This window comes from Aricia agestis, chromosome 17 (assembly GCF_905147365.1).
Source record: "Aricia agestis chromosome 17, ilAriAges1.1, whole genome shotgun sequence".
In the NCBI taxonomy this organism is placed as follows: domain Eukaryota; kingdom Metazoa; phylum Arthropoda; class Insecta; order Lepidoptera; family Lycaenidae; genus Aricia; species Aricia agestis.
In genome coordinates, this window is record NC_056422.1 from 8,327,181 (window position 1) to 8,346,564 (window position 19,384).

Genomic DNA, 19,384 nt, shown 5'->3' on the forward strand with positions numbered 1-19,384 from the left:
GTTTTATTGTTTCAAGACTTAAATCTCGACAAACCTAACCTAAGCATAGTGCTAATTACTAAACCTTTTTGAAATGAGCACTTTCTTTAAATTCTCTATACTTACCTAATATTAGATTACTTTCCAGAATCTCTTTTTTTATGATGGGGGACAATCTGCTTGCGTCGCATCATCATCATAGGTATTCCCGTTTCTGAGTCATATTTTCCATTCTCTAAAAATCATAGACAAGTAGGTAACCAAAGGTTGACCTTCACTGATCAAATTACGATAAATAGTTACCTTGGATTTCGGAACCTACTTACTTTCAAAACCATAAACAATGCTAAAAACAAAATATAATATCTGCTAACTAAAGAAGGATTAATTTTAATTTTTAACTATTTTAAGGTTCTTTATGATTTTACCACAGTGCTAGTTAACACGCCTAGCATGCTACGTACATAGACTGGGTTGCACCAACTAACTTTAACTGTAACTTTAACTTTACTTTAACTACAGTTCAAAATGTCAAATCTTTGGTTAAAGTTAAATATGGCGTCCTTACCTCCGCTCATACGTGAATTTCACCGGTTAAAGTTTTTTTTTTAAGAAGGCAGGTCGCTGTAGCCCTGACGTCACTGCGACCCATGAGGATCTATTGTGACTCCTTCGCACTAGAGTATCATCCCCAACCCAATACTGCTCATAAATTGAACGATATGGTTGGGGTTGGTGCCACGAATTTCCTCTGTGGACGAGTATTCGTGGCGACCAAGGTGCCTGTTCCTGCTCTGTAGTAGAGCAGGGCAGTCGAGGAGAAGGTGAATAGGTGTTTCATCCTCCTCCTCACAGAATCTGCAAGTCGTTATGCTACAAATACCCATTCTGTTTAGGTGTTTGTTGAGCTTGCAGTGCCCAGTTAGGCTTCTGGTAAGGATTCTTAATTGGTTCCTACCCAAGGTGAGCACTAATTCTGATTGTTTCTTGTTGAAGTCAGGAATTAGTGCTTTGGAGTGTTCAAGGCCAGGGGTCTCAGCCCATTGCTTCCTGCATAGTCTGTGACCCCATTCCTTGAGCACTTGCTTTGTGGTACTGGGAGTTATACCACAGACTGGTTCTGGACCATATTATATGGGACTCTCGGCCCCAAGCCTAGCCAGTTCGTCAGCGGTTTCATTGCCGGGGACGTTGCTGTGGCCCGGGACCCATACTAGGCGGATGTTGTTGTTCCTTCCTAGCATGTTTAACGTCTCAACGCATTCCAGAACTAATTTGGACGAGACTTCTGCAGCAGTCAGTGCTTTAAGTGCAGCTTGACTATCGGAGAAGATAAAAACGTTTTTATTAACTAGGGCCATCTCCAGGCTTTCTAGTGAACAACCGAGGATAGCGAAGACTTCAGCCTGAAACACGGTCGCAAACTCCCCCAAACAGGCGTATTTGCCTTTTGGTGGCCTGCCTCCGTAGAATCCGGCTCCCGCACGGTTGTCTTTTCTTGATCCATCCGTGAACCAAACTATGTCGCTAGGGTGGACATCGATTGGGATTTTTCTTTCCCAGTCCTCCCTGAAAGGTATAAAAACCTGGTACTGCTTCGAAAAGCTATACACCTCGATCATGGCATCTGATGGCATGACCATGATAGGTGATTCACTGAGAGACTGTTCCAGCTGTCGAAATGGGGTGGAGACCCAATTCGTCCTACCCGCCGTCCTGGCCCTGAGAGCCACCTTTTTGGCCTCCATCTGAACAAGCAGAGGAAGCGGAGTTAAGTTGATCAGGGCCTCGAGGGAAGCGGTGGGTGTTGTCGAGAGCCCACCCGTGATTATTAGGCATGCCAGTCTCTGTACGCTGTTTAGTCTTTTATTACAGTTTACTTGTTCAGCCTTTTTATGCCACACTGCGCAGCCATATGTGGTAATCGGTCTCACTACGGCTGTATATAGCCATTGCATTGCCTTCGGCCGAATACCCCATTTAGAGCTGACAAGCTTCCAACAGGAACCCAGAGCACATCTAGCCTTTTTCGTAATATACTCGATGTGCTTATTCCATATGAGTCCTTTGTCTAGGATTACTCCTAGATATTTGACATCACCCGCAAACTTAATAGTTTTCCCGAAGAGTGTTGGGGGTCTTAGTCCCTCCAACTTCCTCTTTTTGGTGAAAGGTATCAAGACCGTCTTATCAGCGTTTACTGTTAGCTTGACCCTTTGGCACCATCATCCTCGACGACTCTTAGTGCTGACTGCATCAACCCAGCGACCACCGTTGCGCATTTTCCCACCACCATAATCGCCAGGTCGTCAGCGTACCCTTGAGCGTAGTAACCTATGAGGTTCAGTTCCCTTAGTAGCTCATCCACTACCAGGGACCATTCCAGGGGTGACAGCACACCACCTTGTGGGCAACCTTGTGTCAGCCTGATTTTGAGTGTCAGGTCCATAATAGTGTGGCTTTGATCCATTTCCTAGTTGTTGGATCTATATTCTTTGAAGCCAGGCCATTTGTGATGAGCTGGTTGAAGTGTTATCGAATGCGCCTTCAATATCGAGGAAGACACATAACGCAATCTCTTTGTCTTCAATTGCTCTATCAATCCGATCTACCAAGTCCATTAGGGCCGTCTCGGTAGATTTGCCTTTTTGGTAGGCATGTTGTCTTTCATGCAGCGGCATTTTAGTGAGATAGGTGTCCCTTATGTGTAGGTTGACCACCCTCTCCATTGTTTTAAGCATGAAAGAAGTGAGACTAATTGGTCTGTATGACTTTGGTAGAGCTTTGTCTCTGTCCCCACTTTTGGGTATGTAGGACACCCTTACCTTTGTCCATGCCAATGGGATGTAGCCCCACGCAAAACTTGCTCTGAATATTTTCAGTAGCGTAGGAAGGATAATGTCCTTGCTCTGCTGTAGGAGGTCCGGTTAAAGTTAAGGTTAAAGTTAAATCTAAAGGACGCCATATTTAACTATAAAAATAACATAAGTTATACTTTAACTTTAACCACGCCTCTCTTTAACTGCAAATTTACAGTTAAAAATGGACGCCATATTTAACCATAACCATAGTAGCGTCGCCACGTACGGCACACAACAAAATCTCGGCCAGTTTTACTAGGCTGGTACCGCCGAGATTTTGTTGGGTGCCGTACGTGGCGACGCATTGATAATATGGCGCACACATACAAGCCGCGCGCGGTGCCGAAGATAACTTACTTCCCTTCCTTTTACTATGGTAATGTCTCTAGATTTTGTAATGAGAAAAATAGGCTTCATAACTTTGACTTTCGAACTTTTCAGAACTTTTAAAAAGTTGTTATGTCAATATTTTGACGTTTATGCTTTTTAAAATGACTTTTTAAAAAGGCAAATGTCCAAATTGATGATAGATCATATGAATCATCACGGGATTGTTGATTAGAATTTTTTAGTAAGGCAAGTTTAACGATAAATGGGATTACGTAGGAAAAAGTTGGCGGGCTTTTTAAAAAGAGAAGCGTATTTTTTCAACTTTGGCGAAATTAATTTTTTAAAATCTATACTAATATTATAAATGCGAAAGTATCTCTGTCTGTCTGTCTGTCTATCTCGCTTTCACGCCAAAACTACTGAACCGATTGCAATGAAATTTTGTACACAGTTATTCTAGAGTCTGAGAAAGGACATAGGCTACATTGATGTGGGAAAATATCATATTTCCATGAAAATATCGATGAAAATTACTTCGCATTGCGCGTGGCCAGCGCTCATCCTGGGGGTCCTGGGTTTGAGTCCCGCAGGCGGAACAAAAAGTTTTCATTGTTCCTGGGTCTTGGATGTGTATTAAAATAATATTTCAAAAATCTTAAATATATTTTATGTATAATATTATAAAAAATCCAGAAATATATAGATGCAATGAACATTTTAGTTCTAATATGATTCAACAGATGGCGTTTTATTTTTTACTTCATTGTAACATAGTACTAATCATACTTATTAGTTATTATGTTTTTGTTTATAGTTTTTAATACGTTAGAATATTATGTTTAATAATATTATCACTTGCTATAATAATAATCAATCTATCTTATCTTATAGAACTCCTACTGCATTTCTAAGGAGTTCGAGTGTACCGTGTTGGCCTATATTCCATCCAGAAAATATATCAATGCAATCAACATTTTAATTCTAATATATGAAAACAGATTTTATTTTTTACTTCATTATTGTAACAGAACTAATCATACCTACTTTATTATATATTATTGTTTTTATTAATAAGTAGCTGTTGCCCGCGACTTCGTCCGCGTGGACTTTAGTTTATAGCGCGCGATGTCAACAAAATTTGTGTCAAATTTAAAAACTTTTTAAAACTCTGGTAAGTGGTACCCCTCTTAGGGCCGCGCTACACCGGAATGACAGCGCTGAAAATGCTCGCCTCGCCGCTGCCATTCCGGTGTAGCGCGGCCCTTAATTAATCAAAATACCCAAAAACAGCTGTGCAGTGTGCACATAATCTATACTAATATTATAAACGCGAAAGTATCTCTGTCTGTCTATCAGTCTCGCTTTCGCGACAAAACTATCGAACCGATTGTAATGAAATTTCGTATACAGATAGTCCTGAGAAAGGACATAGGCTACTTTTTTACTGGAAAAAAGGGTTGTAAGGATCGTAAATTTGTTCAAAAAATTAATAATAGATGGCGCCGTGCGTCTCCTACATCGCGCTGACGCTTGCTCAAAAGTCTTTCTATAAGAGGTGGTATCATCTTACATTTAAGTCTCGATTTTTTTCGATTGTTATATCTATTCTACGGTATTAAATAACTCAGTACTATATCTGTGCAGGCAGTGACGTAACCTTAGACCAAATTTCACCAACGACTGTTAAAGTTAATGCTCGAATTAGTATCACGTTAGCTGTTTCGTTTTTCATATGAATGAAAGAGAAGACAGGACATTTTAACAAGCTGTTAACACTAACAGACGTTGGTGAAATTGGGGCTAAACCTATCAATGATAAATAGTTTATGGGTAAAAATGAAGTACTTATTGTGTGCACACTGCACAGCTGTATTGATTTAAGGGGTACCAGGGTTTTTTTATAAAAGCTTTTGACACCAATTTTGTTGACATCGCGCGCTATAAACTGAAGTCCACGCGGACGAAGTCGCGGGCAACAGCTAGTTTACAAATATTATTGAGATGAGTTGAGGTTGACTACATCGCGATGTAGCTATCTCGAAATCCCATTCACAGACTACTAACGGCCGTTCCCAATATTTGATCTATCTCTGGTTTTGCCCTACTAGAGATAGGAATAGCTCACATTAAGCCGGCGCCAGACATGTGCTTCAAAGTTTGAGCAAACTTTGCACAAATAGGAAAATGCCAGCAATAACTTTGCACAAATAGGCAAATGTCAGTGCCACACTTGGCGAATTTGCGTATTTGATCACATGTCTGGCGTCGGCATTAGACATTAGAGACATATATTTTATGTCAATTGTGAGCTATTCCTATCTCTAGTAGGGCAAAACCAGAGATAGATCAAATATTGGGAACGGCCGTAAGGGATTAGGCTTGTCGAATAAATATCGATATATCGATATTTTCAATTTGATATATCGATATTTTTGGGCGATATATTTTGTTACGATATATCGATATATCGATATCAAATATCCAATATCGAAATTGTATCAAAAACGATATTTTCTGCTACGATTTTGGCCAGACGTCTTCTTAATGGGTCCAGTTCTGTCAAAGCAACAAAAAATTGGCCTTCTCATAGGCTTAGCTGTTGGCTCAATGAAAATCAAAATAAATAAAAGGCGAAAAAGATGGTTGAAATAATTTTTGCTCCACGAAAAATTATGAATTACTAGCTGTTGCCCGCGACTTCGTGCGCGTGGACTTAAGTCGAGACGACGCACGGCGCCATCTATTATTAGTAAAAAAGTAGCCTATGTCCTTTCTCAGGCTTTAGACTATCAGTATACAAAATTTCATTACAATCGGTTCGGTAGTTTTGGCGTTTGGCGTAAAAGCGAGACTGACAGACAGACAGACAGACAGACAGAGATACTTTCGCATTTATAATATTAGTACAGATTATGTGCACACTGCACAGCTGTTTTTGGGTATTTTGATTAATTAAGGGCCGCGCTACACCGGAATGGCAGTGGCGAGGCGAGCACTTTCAGCGCTGCCATTCCGGTGTAGCGCGCTGCGCGGCCCTAAGAGGGGTACCACTTACCAGGGTTTTAAAAAGTTTTTAAATTTGACACAAATTTTGTTGACACCGCGCGCTATAAACTAAAATCCACGCGGACGAAGTCGCGGGCAACAACTAGTTATGAATAAAAACAATAATATATAATATAGTAGGTATGATTAGTTCTGTTATAATAATGAAATAAGAAATAAAGCGCCATCTGTTTTCATATATTAGAATTAAAATGTTGATTGCATTGATATATTTTCTGGATGGAATATAGGCCAACACGGTACACTCGAACTCCTTAGAAATGCAGTAGGAGTTCTATAAGATAAGATAGATTGATTATTATTATAGCAAGTGATAATATTATTAAACATAATATTCTAACGTATTAAAAACTATAAACAAAAACATAATAACTAATAAGTATGATTAGTTCTATGTTACAATGAAGTAAAAAAGCGCCATCTGTTGAATTATATTAGAACTAAAATGTTCATTCCATCGATATATTTCTGGATTTTTTATAATATTATACATAAAATATATTTAAGATTTTTGAAATATTATTTTAATACACATCCAAGACCCAGGAACAAAGAAAACTTTTTGTTCCGCCTGCGGGACTCGAACCCAGGACCCCCGGGATGAGCGCTGGCCACGCGCAATGCGAAGTAATTTTCATCGATATTTTCATGGAAATAAGATATTTACCCACATCAAAATGTAGCCTATGTCCTTTCTCAGACTCTAGAATAACTGTGTACAAAATTTCATTGCAATCGGTTCAGTAGTTTTGGCGTGAAAGCGAGATAGACAGACAGACAGACAGAGATACTTTCGCATTTATAATATTAGTATAGATTGTACGTAGTTTGTGTTTGTACGTTTTGCCACTTCACTAATCACTAGTACAAATAAAAAAATAAAAAAATTGTCTGTGGAAAAATAAACATGGTTGACTTGACGCAAGCTTGGCAACTGGCAAGCTTCGTTGTTGGCTGGCTTTGTAGTTTTATGTATAAATCTTTAGTTTATCGTGTAATATTTAAATCTACCATCAAAAGTGTATTCGATATTGTATTTACTACGAGTATAATTTCATAATTCATGTGTTTTCCGCTGGTGTGATTCTTCGCGAGCAGCAATATAATGTCATTCAGGATTATTTGATCACAAGGTGAGAAAGTAAGAGATATTTAGCACCTAATGACTTTAAGGTACAATACCATGTCTTGTAATGTAAAGATAACTCAATTGTTTCTCTGAATAGGTATCGAAGTAATCATGGATTTCGGAAACCCTCCTCCCAACATGTCCATGCCTCCACCCGGCATGGGCGGGCCTATGATGGGGCCGCCAGGTATGGGCCCGCGCAACAACATCAGGCATAACTTTAGGCCGTATAATTATCAATTGCGTTTTCCACCCCAAGGTCCTATGAACATGACACAGGATGATTTCGATGGTAAACGTTTACGTAAATCTGTCATGCGTAAAACTGTAGACTATAATTCGTCTATTATAAAAGCGTTAGAATCTCGGGTTTGGCAGCGGGACTGGAGGGACCGCCACGCGTTGCAGCCGGACGCCATGTACACGCCTGACCTGCTCCCTCCGCCGTCGTATCCCGACAATCCTATAAATGCTGTTACCACTCGTTTCGTCAAAACTGCAACAAACAAAATGAGATGTCCCATATTTGCCGTGGCGTGGACGCCAGAAGGACGTAGATTAGTGACAGGAGCATCCTCAGGTGAATTCACACTATGGAATGGTCTGACTTTTAACTTTGAAACTATACTCCAAGCTCACGATTCACCCGTGCGGTCTATGGTGTGGTCCCACGGTGAAGGGTGGATGGTAACCGGAGACCATTCCGGATTTATCAAGTATTGGCAAAGTAATATGAATAATGTTAAAATGTACCAGGCTCATAAGGAGGCAGTGAGAGGTATAAGTTTTAGTCCCAGTGATTCCAAAATAGTTACGTGCTCAGATGATGGCACTTTGAGGATATTTGATTTCTATAGATGTCAAGAGGAAAGAATTCTAAGAGGTCATGGAGCAGATGTAAAATGTGTTCAATGGCATCCCTCTAAAGCATTAATTGTGTCAGGAAGTAAAGATAATCAGCAGCCCATAAAGCTGTGGGATCCAAAATCAGGAACAGCATTATCTACCCTTCATGCTCACAAGTCTACTGTTATGGATCTCAAGTGGAATGAAAATGGCAACTGGCTTATTACGGCTTCCCGTGATCATTTACTAAAGTTATTTGACATCCGTAAACTGGGCACAGAACTACAAATATTTAGAGGACACAAAAAGGAGGCATCCAGTGTGGTGTGGCATCCCACACATGAAGGTTTATTCTGTTCTGGTGGTTCAGATGGAGCCATTTTATTCTGGAATGTTGGTACCGACAAAGAAGTTGGTTGTATAGAAGGTGCTCATGAATCAATAGTTTGGACCATGGCCTGGCATCCACTAGGTCACATACTGTGTTCTGGCTCGAATGACCATACATGTAAGTTTTGGACACGGAACCGTCCAGGTGATCTGATGAGAGACAAATACAATTTGAATACTCTACCTCCTGGTGTACAAGATGAGAATGAAATTGAAGAAACTTCTACTATTCCTGGAATGGGACCCGAAGACAAAGTTGAAATATTCTCCTCTGATACAGCTGATAAGGTCATTCCTGGTTTAGATTTAGACACAACATTCGTTCCTATGGAGTTTGAGAAAAAAGTAAAGAAAGTGCCTTACAGCAAACCTATACCAAGAAACTTCCAGGCACAGTGGAATCATGGTCTGGTGGTTGATGATGCTACAACTGAGGCCCTCACCCAAGCTCTCGTAGAGTCAGTACCGGGAGCAGTACCATTGCAACAGATAACTCCAAATGCAATATTTATCTACGGAAAACTAATACCAGTGGAACCAGGATCCAGACTTGAAAAAGCCATTATGGAAGGGCAGATAGCATTAAAAAGATATATCGCTACAGGTGAAATAGAACAGCTCGATGATATGATGGCTCATTTGGAGGAAGATGCTGACGATGAAAACTTTCCACCCTTTGAGTATCCCACCCCAGAAAATGATAGAGATGGTGAAAATGAAGACAGTGAAAATAATGAGAAAGAAGATTTTGATAAAGAGGAGTATTATAATGATCCGAGGGAGTCAAATGATCAAAACAGTCAGGACAATAGCTTTAATAATTATGAAAATGGAACAGACATAAGGCCTCCGATGGGGAATATGCCTCCAATGGGTATGATGAGACCTCCAATGAATATGGGGCCTATGAGACCTATGATGGGTCCTATGGGTATGCGCATGCCCCCACCCCACATGCCCGGAATGCCACCAATGGGACACATGGGACCAATGGGACCCAACATGTCACCTATGGGTAATATGCCACCAATACGAAATATGCCCCCAATGGGTAACATGCCACCAATGGGTAATATGAATTATCAGGACAACGGTTTCAATAAATCTGGCTACGACTCCAGCTTTGATGGTAACAACCAGTCCTATAATGATGACAACGATGAATACAGTGAGGACAACTCATTTGACAACAGTTTCGATGAGGAGAACAGTTTCAATGAGCAAGACGAGGGTCATGACTATGGACAAAATCAAAGATGGGGTGGAAATTTCAGAGGCAGAACCCCAAATCGTGGCAGGGGCCAAGATCGTGGTCGAGGTCAGGATAGAGGGAGAGGTAGAGGAGCCAACGGATTCGGCGGCCGCAATCTCCGGAAAGGGCCACCAAGAGGAACCACGTGGAGTCGTCGAGGCGTCGGCGCTAATAGACAATTTAGAAGAGGAAACATACAAAATAACTAGTATTCTCTTTTTAAAATTGCCTAACTTTTTCTTGTTATTGTATGTTGTGGATAGAATGAGTGAGTTTCAAGCGTAAGGACATTAAAGTGACGTATCTTGAAGAGGTTGTATATATTTACAGCTTGTATTTTTAATAAAATAAGATGAATTTAAATTTTTTTGCTTAAAAAAAAATATTTTAGTCCGCAGATTCCTTTAATGGCAAAACCTGGTAAGTTGTAGTTCTTTTGTGAGGTTTATTACGGTTGAACAAATTTTTATATTTTTTATGTTTTAATAACAGGTAATATTCTGCATCTTTGAGTTACAAACTCATCTAAAAGTCGTCAAAGCTGAAAAGGGGTTCGGGCAAAGTTCAAGACCACCGAAGCAGTTCTGTCCATACGCATCAACATTAGAGTAAGAGTCTGGTATTTTTTGTCAATAAAAATTATATTTTTTAATAAAGCAAAACCCTTCTCCCCCAATTGTTAAGATGTTTGCTCGTATGAGATTCAATAAAATAAAAGTAAAAAATAAAATAAAAAAATTATGTCCAAGCAACTCCTTTCCAAACAACCTACCTTATAAAATCAGTACACAGTCTAAATTTTAAATGTATTGTTACAACTTATAACATATTGTTTGTGTCATAGAAAATTTTGAATAAAAAATGTCCCAATTTTGTTAACTATAATTTTCTACATCTTCTATGTCTAAGAATGTTCGTATTCTATTGATTGTGGTGGCTGGTGACCACTTACTGTAATAAATGTAACATAATATCTTGCAAAGCAAATTCATATACTTAATTTGTTCTTGGAAAAAGCTTTGAAATGCAGCCTAGGTTTTTTATTTTCATATGTATTTATTTTTCATTTTAATGTTAATTTAAATGCATATTTTAATATATTTTTGGTGTACTGATCTAGCATCCTATTCTACCTTCTTCCCTCACTGCGCTGGACATAGTGACGACTGTGAATATGCTAAATTAATATAATATGAGAAATATGAAACGCTTTGTAGTGAAATAAATTTTTTATCATCAAGAGGGTTTCATTTAATTTTGCCCTGCACCTAAATAAACACTTGAGAAACATAATGCAGTTTTAATTTTCGAATACGTAAACACCCTGTTTCGTCAGCTTGCCACGTCAGTCAACACGTTTCCGTTGTTACAGATGACCGCGTCGAGATGGGTGGTCCAGTTGATAGCTGTGACGGCGTGCTACGCCAGCCAGTTCGACACGGGGGGAGATAAAAATAGCCTAACCACCGTCACGAACGAAAGCAGCTACCTCAAGCTCGAAGAGATTAAGGGAACGCCGAACTATAGACTAATAAAGACTGAGAAGGGACAGTGGATTCCGGAAAGGGAACTAAAGTTGGATAGTTGCGTGAGAAAAGCGAGATGCGAACCGCTGAATAGAACGACTTGTTTAGGAGTCAAGCTGCCGTATAATAGGACGAGCGTTCACCTAACATTCTACGATAGTCAGTACAAAATTCAAAACCAATTGGAGTTATACAGGGAGTTAATAAATGTGCCAAAATGCTGGGCGGTTATTCAGCCGTTTCTGTGCGCAACTTTTATGCCAAACTGCGAAAATATACTCGGACAGGACATGGTTCATCTACCATCGTATGAGATGTGCAAAATAACCATGGAACCCTGCGCGATATTGTATAACACTTCATACTTTCCCTCGTTCCTGAAATGTAACGCCACATTGTTCCCGTCGAAATGCGAGAACGCTGCCAGGGAGATGAAATTCAACACGACCGGCAAATGTGTCTCACCGCTCATACACACTGACAAACCACATCACTTTTATGAAGGTAAGAATTACGGCGTAGTATAAAAGACTAGCATATTAATCACTTAATTAACCTTAATAAGCTTTGCAGTTGTAAATGGAGATGGCCTGTCCCATTTTTATTTCTACATACATAGTGTATGTCTGTGTGGAATTATAGACCCTAAATAGATGAGCCGATTTTGATGTCGTTTTTTGTTTTAAATTTTTCTCAATATAATAAAGAGAGTTCTTAACTAGAACCAGTGGCGGATTAACATAATAATTTAAAGGCCGGTGTTGTCGATTGTCTCGCTAGCTCTCATAGGACCGTAGGTTATATTAAAAACAACATTGTTTTATGGCATGTAAAAAACCCTGCAATTCTCCCAGCTCCCGCCTTCTTTGCAGCACCCTAGCACCTATTGTCTTTAAGACTACAATCTCATCAGCTAACTTTGTTTTTTTCTAGGTATATCCGGCTGCGGAGTCCCATGTCGGGACCCTCTGTACACGGAGGACGAGCATCAACAGATACACCGTCTGATCGCGTGGGGAGCGAGCGTGTGCCTCGCTCTCAACCTGTTCACAGTCGCCACATTCATGATAGACTGGCGGAGTGCGAATAAATACCCTGCGCTGGTGATATTCTACATCAACGTGTGCTTCGCTGTCGCTTCTATGGGGTGAGATATACCTATATACCTAACCTGCTCGATTTACACGGGTGACTAACGAGTCGATTTTAGTCGCGCGGCAAGTCACCAGTCGAATCGCCTATCCAAGCCGAATCGCCACCCCATTTACACATTCTACAAAAATCGCCTGTGCCCCCCGAGATCTCCGCTATGTATTTGCAGAAGCGATCGCTTGCGACTGAGCGTTTGCACGGTCGATTTTAGTCACCAGCCGCATGCGGCCATTGGCTGCACGACTTTGGGGCTTGCGGCTTTAGCTGTATGCGGCGTAGTCGAATTGTCATTTAGACGGTCGATTTTCGCCGTGCGGCGTAAATCGTGCGGCTTTAGTCACCCGTGTAAATCCACCATAAAGAGGGGTCGACGAAGTGTGACATGGTGTGACAAGGAGTGGGGAGGAGTCCTAAGCATTGTGATATCGCATTTTAAATGTAATAATTTGAATAGCGAAATTTAAATTATTGTGGTGGTTCAAATGCGCCACTTGTCTGATATTATAGGAAAAGTCACATGAAAAACATAGACAGTAAACCTTGATATTTATACACTATTGTACTATATATTTTCATATTCTAAGGAAACTCATGGAAGCAAGTTATGTGTATTGTATTTTGATGGTTGAATATCATAACTTTTAACAGTGAAATTGATTCGACACGTTTGGGCTGTAACATAAGCCAAGAAAAGTATGGCTACAGTGTTCCAAGAATAAAGTTAATATACCTAGCGGAATAGAGAAACAAATGCCTGAGCAAGCGAGATGTCACTATCAGTAACACTGCGTGGTAAAATGAGACGTGTGATACATGACAGCAGCACTCTTTTTTTAACGTCCAGTTGGCACGTGCCGCACGTTGACAATTTAATCTCATAGAATTCATGTTCAATCATGCTTGTGTAAGTGTATACGTACACACATTTTTCACACAGATGAAAACCAATTTCAGTTACGTTTGACAGCTCGAGATTGTTGCTCTATCCGCTAGGTATATTAACTTTATAGTTCCAAGCGCTTAGGGCTTAGGCCCCTTACACACTGCGACTTTTAGCAGCGATGCAGTCGCGCGTTTTTGAAACGCGCGATAGCGTCGCGACACCAGCATTTTTTGCATCGATGCTGTCGCGCGTTAGTATCGATACAGTTGCGCGTTAGCATCGATACACACGCGCGACACTCGACAGCATCGATGCTGACACGCGTTAGCATCGATGCAGTTAATTGCAGACGCGGGCGGATTGTTAATGGGTGGACCCAATATTTCCTCTGTTTACGGTTACGTTTCTTTTTTAAAAGTAATAATACAGAGAGCGTGATTAAAACAGTTTCAATCGAACTCATCGCGCTGTGGTAGTTAACGAATGACTGACCAAAATACGTTCGCCGCACTTTCGCGTCGTGGCTCACGTAAGCATCGATACAGTCGCGATGATAACGCGATACAGCATCGCGATTGCATCGATGCTGCATCGCGACAGCATCGCAACTGTATCGCGACAGCATCGCGACTCTATCGATGCTTAAAGTAGCGCAAGTGTGTAAAGGTGGACTATTTGCGACTGCATCGATGCTGCATCGCGACAGTATCGCGATTGCATCGCTGTTAAAAGTCGCAGGGGCCTTAAAGCCTTATTTTTATTACTACAACAATGCGTACTGTAGTATGTCAGACACGCCAAGGATTTCTCATTTCGCCATGTCTTTCTGTAACTTTTACGATGCTTCGTGCGTCGTGAGTGCTTTCATTTATTTCATTACAGCTACAACATGAATCGCGTAGAGTATGTTGTTGTGTAGCCACAATTTCTGTGATTAATTATTTCTTGTATAATCTATATATACAGTTCCTTGTAGAGAGTTCACTGTGAAAGTAGCAGCGCTGAAAGACCAAAATTTTTTTTCACTTTTGTATGGGGAAACTCGTGACGCTCGGGCCCTTGCCCATACAAAAGTGAAAAAAAATGTTCGTATTTCAGAGCTGCTACTTTCACAGTGAACTCTCTACAAGGAACATGTACACACCCTAAAGTATTATCACTAGTTTTTGTTACACACTGTATAAAACTCAAAGGTGACTGACTGACTGATTGACGTAGTGATCTAACAACGCACAGCCCAAACCACTGGACGGATCGGGCTGAAATTTGGCATGCAGGTAGATGTTATGACGTAGGCATCCGCTAAGAAAGGATTTTGATAAATTTCAACCCCAAGGGGTTCAAATAGGGGATGAAAGTTTGTATATAATAATACTTCTTAACGCGAGCGAAGCCGCGGGCAAAAGCTCGTAAATAAATATGTCTTATGTTTTAGATGGCTGATTCAATTTGGCATCGGCTCCAGAGATGATATCGTGTGCTCTAAAGACGGGACGAGGCGACAGGGCGAGCCCTCAGCTGAGGAAAACTTATCGTGCGTCGTCGTCTTTGTTCTGGTAAGTTCTGTTGTACTCTTCTTCTTGCCATTTACAAAACTTAGGGCAGCTGTTTCACCACTTACTGATAAGTTTCGGATAGGCTATTCACAACTTATCTGACAGAAAGAGGCCCAGGTAGGCCCTTAGTGCATAAATTTCGTATATTAAAAGAAATACTTCACGTCTTTATCTGTTGCATTGGAAAAGCCAGTTGGCAAATTAAGATTAGCATTGACGCTTGCTAAGTTGTACAACTTCCAATTTAAGAATAAGAATAATTATCATTTTATTCATTTTAAGTGGCAGAAAACACCACCATTATAAAATATACAGAAAAATAACAGAATATAATAACAATAAAAAAAGCGTTATGCAAAAAGAACAAAAATACGGCATGGCAGTGCTTGCTACGAAAAAAAGAAAAAAAGGGGGGGGGGGGATAAGAATTTAGTTAATTTGTAACAATTTAATCGTTTTAGGTTTACTACTTCATGATGGCGGCTTGCGTGTGGTTCGTGATATTCACGTATGCTTGGCACATGAGTTTTAAGGCACTTGGTAAGTTACTTTCAGAATATATTTCTTTTTTTCCATTCCAAAAGAGTCAGTCATATTATGGAAAACCTGTTTGCAACCTGACGGAAGCGTAAGGCTTTAGGTTATAAAGCCTAAAAGCTATAAAGCCTTAAGCCTTATTCTAGACATTCTGTATTAACTAAAATAATTGCATAGCACACAATAAATAGTTACGAGTGTTATAATAAAACTTTTATATAATATACCGAATCAAGGCAAAGAACCACGAAAACTTATGACTCGAAAGACAGATATAACATCGAACCTAAATTTTCAGGTAAAATTCAAGACAGGATAGACAAAAAGGCGGCGTATTTTCACCTCGTAGCGTGGTCTCTACCGCTCATACTGACGATCACGACCATGGCTTTCGGTGAGGTGGATGGGAGCAGTGTGACTGGGATATGTTTCGTCGGCTACGTCAACCATCCTATGAGAGCGGCTTTACTGTTAGCACCATTGTCTATTGTGCTACTCATCGGAGGATATTTCTTGCTTAGAGGTGAGTGAACTTGTGTGAGCTACATTCAATTCTGTGAGTATGTTAGCTGAATAAAATGTAATAGAGTTTATATTTTTCCTAGGTTTGTTGAGTGACAACTCAAGCACACATTATTGTAACTTCTTCTTACGAGCGACGACAAATATTCATCAATATTAAGTCTTTGTTTGTTAGTAAAAAAATATAGGACCTTTAATTTCATTTTCTAAAGACCTTTTATTGAGTAAACTGAAAGACAGACACTTCTATATAAACATTTATATAATACTAGATATTGTTCAACTTAGGGAATAGTGCAAGTTGCATCAAAATTGGTTCAGTAGTTTTGGAGGTAGGGCGATTTAATTCTAAATTACGTATAATTTTGAAGTCGCTTTTATCTTTTTATAATGTTAAAAAAGATAAAAGCGACTTCAAAATTGTACGTAATTTAGAATTAAATCGCCCTACCTCCAAAACTACTGAACCAATTTTGATGCAACTTGCACTATTCCCTAAGTTGAACAATATCTAGTACAACAAAAAAAGATTTACTAAAATCGCAATGGTAGTTCCAGAGATATGCGAACACAAACATACATACATACATACATACATACTTACATACACAAATACCTACACTAGAAATATTTTGGCACATTTGTTCAGATGCTGATATACGAAAATTAGGCAGTTCTGGAATATTACATACATAGGCGTCGAATTAATAACCTCCTTTTTTTGAAGTCGGTTAAGTAAAATCAACGCCGTTTTTAATGCCGTTTTCAACGCCGTTGGGCATTAAACGTTAACCGTTCAAGTGTAGCCACCCACCTTAACGCGTTAAAATTATCGCGATAATTGTCGCGTTGTTGGGCATTGACGTTAAACGTTAGTGTGGCCTGAACATTAGTAATCACAAAAAAATTTGTTCTGGGGCTCCCGTACTATAAGTAATACAAACAAACCTAAAGCACCATCCAGTAACTGAAATAATAAATAAATGTTGTGTTTTAGGTGTGTTCTCCCTCATAACCGTCCGAGTGACGAGCAAAGGCGTGATATCCCCGCGAGCGGCGAGCAAGATCCGCCAGACTATAACGCGGTGCTCGCTGTCCGCGGCGCTCGTGGCCGTGTTCATATGCGTGACGTTCGCGTGCCACGTGTACGAGTTCCGCAACGCCGAGCTGTGGCGGGACGCCTTCCGCAGGAATATCATGTGAGTATACTGCTATAGACCAGGGGTTCCCAAACTTATTTTGTCTACTGCTCACTTTGAGAACCAATTATGTTTTAGCGCCCCCATTGTTTCAATTTAAAATGCATCCAGATGAAATAAATCACCCCCCAAGCCTCTACACAACGCCCCCATTTATTTTCTGGGTCCCGCACCACCCGCCTTTAGACCTTCAGCGCCCAGAAGGGGGCGTTATCGCCCACTTTGGGAAAGTCTGCTATAGACCATAGAGTATAGACCACAGACTACCCGGTGTTCACTTTCCTTTATATTGTAATTTCAGTTCTGTAAAATCTCGGTGCATATAGATTAGTCTAAAATTAATATACAATGTATAGCGTAACGCGTTTTCTATTCCAGTTGCCGGCTAGAGGCGGCGCGTGAAGGCGGGGCCGCGGCGGCGTGCGGCGGCGGCGCTCGGCCGTCCGTATCGGCGTTGCAGCTGCGGCTGCTGTGCGTGTTCGCGGCGGGCGCTCTCATGGCCTCCTGGGTGTGGACGCCGGCCGCTGCCGCAGCGTGGCGACGGTATATGGCCAAGTGAGTTTTTTAAGTTTCAACTCTCAGTCCTACTGACTATGCTGGTTAGTGATTAGCTACCAAAAATAGAATTGAAATACGTGTGGCACTCGGGGACTGCCGCGATTAAGCTATTGCATTGCATTTTTATCGACAACTACAACTCGCACACGTCTAGTTGCACGTAAACAAACACCGTACCGAAATCTGGCAACGTCGCACCGCTGTGCCCGTCGGTGCGGCGAGCACCACACCGAGCGAAGTTTGCCGAACTGAAATGACGTTATAAAATTTCTTGATTCGGTTCGCCGCGCTCAACGCCCGCCATAAAAGCTAATAGCTTAAAAAGTACACTGACTTACAAAACGAACTTTGTTCCTAAAATCTGTCAGTATTTCTAGTTAGCATTTTTACTCTTCACATCAATACAGTAACTTTACACCCCTAAATCTTTCTCAGGAAGTGCGGCTGTTCCGTCCAACCGGAGCTAACTCGACGAGCACGCAAGCACGAACTAATAGCACGCGCGTATCGCCGCCGCAACGAGTTCCTCGCGCGCGGCCGCCTCGAGATTTCCCTGGGGGGCTCCCGGCAGGATCCTGTGGGGTTCTGTCTGGACAACACCTCGCCGATTGACTATGTGGAGGACGGGAAACATGAGAGGTGAGTGGCATATAGATGGGGGAAATTACTGTTATTGAGAAATTCTTACAAGACTTCATACAGAGTCTAGACTCTAGACCATATTATTGTTTTTATATTTATTCGATCAAAACCCTTAAAATGGAACGCGGGGACACTGCTTTGCTCTTATCTGTCAAGTTCCTTTTCTATTTTCTAACTTATCAAACATCGACAAAACACTGTATAGTGTATCCAAAAGATAAATATCTTGTGCGGTGTGAATAATTTCTAGTAGTCTAAAAACGTTTCTCAACTACAAAATATTAATAATGCGCTACGTTTATTTTAAAGGCTAAATATTTTATACAATAAAATGATTATTTTCAGCTTGGAGCTATCTTCTTCCTGGGCGGCGACGTTACCACGTTTCGTGCGGCGTCGCGACGCACTAGTTGCGGGCACGGGCGGCGGAAGACACTCCCTGTCATCCACGAGCTGCGTCAACGAGCGTCGCACATCACAGGACTCGCAAATCAGCATCAGCCTGCGCCACGTCTCCGTCGAGTCTCGGCGTAACTCCCTCGACAGCCAGCTCTCCGTCAAAATAGCAGAGATGAAGACCAAAGTCGGACGCCGCAGGACAAAACATACTAAGGCGAAGCGTAAACGCGCGAGGAAGGAAAGCACGCCGTCCATAGAGAGCCAAATTAGCCGGTACTGGCTCCAAGCGTTGGCCACCGAGCCCGACAGACATGAGAGACACGAACGAGAGGAGGTGCATTTTAGTTTCGACGAGTAGCCATCACTAAAATGATGAAATCGAGTCTTCCGTTACAGAGATTATTAGTATGATAGATGGTAGACAGCTCCTATTTTGTGTGTATCCTTTACGAAGAGTTATACTTACAAAATAATGCAAGGCGAGCATCATTTATAGCCGCACTCAGAAACATTTAATGATGATTAAACTTCAATTTAATGAAGAGTTTGACATAATG

At 40.9% G+C, this 19,384-nt stretch overlaps 2 protein-coding genes across 3 annotated transcripts; both read left to right on the top strand.

The window, feature by feature from the left end:
* The first annotated feature begins 7,230 nt into the window (after positions 1-7,230).
* LOC121735272 (pre-mRNA 3' end processing protein WDR33) lies at positions 7,231-10,216 on the top strand. The gene is made up of 2 exons (XM_042126042.1): positions 7,231-7,369; positions 7,463-10,216. The coding sequence occupies exon 2, from the start codon at positions 7,477-7,479 to the stop codon at positions 10,060-10,062; it is 2,586 nt and encodes an 861-aa protein (XP_041981976.1). The 5' UTR covers positions 7,231-7,369; positions 7,463-7,476; the 3' UTR covers positions 10,063-10,216.
* Positions 7,252-19,384, top strand: LOC121735273 (protein smoothened). Of its 2 annotated transcripts, none has more exons than XM_042126043.1 (10): positions 7,252-7,369; positions 11,226-11,883; positions 12,313-12,526; positions 14,850-14,970; positions 15,432-15,510; positions 15,806-16,030; positions 17,027-17,228; positions 17,607-17,783; positions 18,222-18,425; positions 18,774-19,384. In XM_042126043.1, exons 2-10 carry the CDS (start codon positions 11,226-11,228, stop codon positions 19,183-19,185), a joined length of 2,292 nt encoding a protein of 763 aa, XP_041981977.1. In that variant the 5' UTR covers positions 7,252-7,369; the 3' UTR covers positions 19,186-19,384. The 2 variants fall into 2 exon arrangements, with proteins under 2 accessions (XP_041981977.1, XP_041981978.1); XM_042126044.1 differs by lacking the exon at positions 7,252-7,369 and adding an exon at positions 10,274-10,461.

What these genes read in the sequence shown, in the direction of transcription:
- LOC121735272 (XM_042126042.1), top strand. Translation starts at nt 7,477, where the DNA reads ATGGATTTCGGAAACCCTCCTCCCAACATGTCCATGCCTCCACCCGGC.
- LOC121735273 (XM_042126043.1), top strand. Translation starts at nt 11,226, where the DNA reads ATGACCGCGTCGAGATGGGTGGTCCAGTTGATAGCTGTGACGGCGTGC. An exon ending in TTCGCTGTCGCTTCTATGGG is followed by an intron (nt 12,527 to 14,849) that starts GTGAGATATACC and finishes CTTATGTTTTAG; the next exon opens with ATGGCTGATTCAATTTGGCA. An exon ending in GAGGACGGGAAACATGAGAG is followed by an intron (nt 18,426 to 18,773) that starts GTGAGTGGCATA and finishes GATTATTTTCAG; the next exon opens with CTTGGAGCTATCTTCTTCCT.